Genomic DNA, 2,127 nt, shown 5'->3' on the forward strand with positions numbered 1-2,127 from the left:
CCAAACCCACACCCACTGCCACCACGTAGATTCTGACTCACAGGGACCCAAACCCAAAGCCATTGGTTGAATCTTACAGCAGCCGTAGTGCCACAGTGGGCTACTTGTTGGGCTGCTAAGCACAAGATCAGTAGTTCAAAACCACCAGCTACCCCGAGAAAGATGAGGCTATCTATTCCTGTAAAGAGTTGCAGTTGCAGGAACCCACAGAGGTAGTTCTTCTCTGTCCCATAGGATTGCTATGAGTTGGATTGACTTAAGGCTTTGGGTCTGGTTGAGTTTACATGGGGATTCCAACTCGGTGGTGATCCTCTAGGGCAGGGTCAAACTGCCTCAATGTCTAAGGCTGTAAATCTTTCCCAGAGCAAAAACTGTCATTTTTCTCCTAGGGAGTAGCTGGTGGATTCAAACCGCTGGCCTAGCAGTGGGAAGCCCAACACCGAACTCACTTCGCCAGAATCCAATCAAGACCCACAGATGTTTGGTTTGGGCAAATCAATCTGTCTTAGAAGTGCAGCCAGAGTGCTCGTCAGAGGCAAGGATGGTGAGCCTTTGTCTTCAGTACTCTGGACATGTTGTCAGGAGAGACCAGTCCTTAGAGAAGGTCACCCTGCTCGGTCAAGTGGAGGCGCAGCGAAAAGGAGGAAGGCCCTCCAGGAGGTGGACTGCCTCTGGCTGAGAAACTTGGCTCAACCAGAGGGACAATTGTGTGGATGGCAGAGGGCCGGGCAGTGTTTTCGTTCTGCCCTGCACTGGGTCACTATGGGTCAGAACCGACTTGATGGCACCTAGCAACAACTACAAGTATGCCAGCTGTCGCCAGAGTCAACGTCAACAACCGTTCGGCGGGGCTTTCAAGGTTGTGGCCTTCCGGAAGTAGGCTGCCAAGCCCCCTCCCTAGGAGTCTTTAGATGGGTTCAAACAGGAGACAGCCGCTTAACCGTCTGAACCCTCAGGAGAGTTTACCGAATGAGTTGACGCAGGTCACTTTCTCACCCGTTCCCACCCCTGCGCGTCCCCGGCGCCGCGAGCGCGGTTACACCCTGACCAGTCCCCAGACGTGGGTGGGGAGGCTCAAGGTCACAGGGCGGTGCGCCGCACCAAGTGGCGCTCGGGTCGGGAAAGGGCGGGGAGGGGGGGACGGGGCAGGTCACCGCGCGGGCTCAGAGGTCACTCACTGTACTCCTCTGGCCGCACTAGGGGCCGGAAGTAAATAGGGTAGAAGGCAGCGCCGAGCACGGAGACGAAGCAGCCAAAAACGAGGGCGGTGCGCAGGTTCCGGCGCATGGTGCCCCGAGGGCGCTGCCCGGAGTCGCAGAGCGCCCGTGCCCTCCGAGCGCCCGCTCCCGGGATCTCGTGATGACCCGGCTCAGAAGAGAGCAAGCCCCTTTCGCTTCCGGGCCTTCGGGGCGGGGCCAGGGAAAACGGCGCGCACGGGGCGGGGCCGAGGGCTAGGGCGGAGCTAGGGGCGGGGCCTGAAGAGGGTGGAGCTGGGGCGGGTCTGGAGAGGGTGGAGCTGGGGGCGGGTCTGGGGAGGGTGGAGTTAGGGGCGGGGAATGGCCCTAGCCTAGGACGCGCACTGCCTCTTGCTCTTCCGCGCGCACTTGCCTGCAGAGTGCAGGTGCCCTGCAGGGTGTGTGGCTGTTGCTGTGCCGGCGCCCGCGGGCTCTGTTCTGCTCTCTTCTCTGCCCTTGGCTGGTTTTGCTCGGCCACTCCACTCCCCAGGCCTCCTTAGCCAGCCACCCTTTGATGTTCTTCCACCCACTATTTAGTTCTGAGTGGCTGTCTGGCACTGGTAGTGTAGGGGTTATGTTGGGCTGCTAGCCATAAGGTAATCAGTTCAAAACCACCAGCGGCTCCGCAGGGGAAAGAGGAGGCTTTCTACTCCTGTAAGGAGTTACAGTCTTGGTCACCCACAGGGGCAGTTCTCTGTTCTAAAGGGTGGCTGTGAGTCGGCATCAACTCCATGGCAGAGTTTGGTGTTTGCTTTTGGTACCAAACTCCACCTGGAGCAGAGTGTTCTCTCTGGCTCCCTGTGTTAGACAGGGTTCTCTAGAGAGATAAAACCAAATTGCTGATAATTTAATATATTTATTTATAAAGACAATTAGATATATAACAAGAAAT

The 2,127-nt window shown here is 57.3% G+C and overlaps 1 protein-coding gene across 1 annotated transcript in view; it reads right to left on the reverse strand.

Annotated features, from left to right (window-relative positions):
• SMIM20 (small integral membrane protein 20) overlaps positions 1 to 1,354 on the reverse strand; it is a 12,316-nt gene extending 10,962 nt beyond the window's left edge. The window contains exon 1 of the mRNA XM_045284288.1: positions 1,179 to 1,354. Coding sequence (XP_045140223.1) covers positions 1,179 to 1,287 — 109 coding nt within the window. The 5' untranslated portion in view covers positions 1,288 to 1,354. The remainder of the gene's footprint in view (positions 1 to 1,178) is intronic.
• Between the last annotated feature and the right edge of the window lie 773 nt (positions 1,355 to 2,127).

Source organism: Echinops telfairi, unplaced genomic scaffold (genome assembly GCF_000313985.2).
Source record: "Echinops telfairi isolate 266 unplaced genomic scaffold, ASM31398v2 ScPeMD7_7468;HRSCAF=8506_0, whole genome shotgun sequence".
Classification (NCBI taxonomy): domain Eukaryota; kingdom Metazoa; phylum Chordata; class Mammalia; order Afrosoricida; family Tenrecidae; genus Echinops; species Echinops telfairi.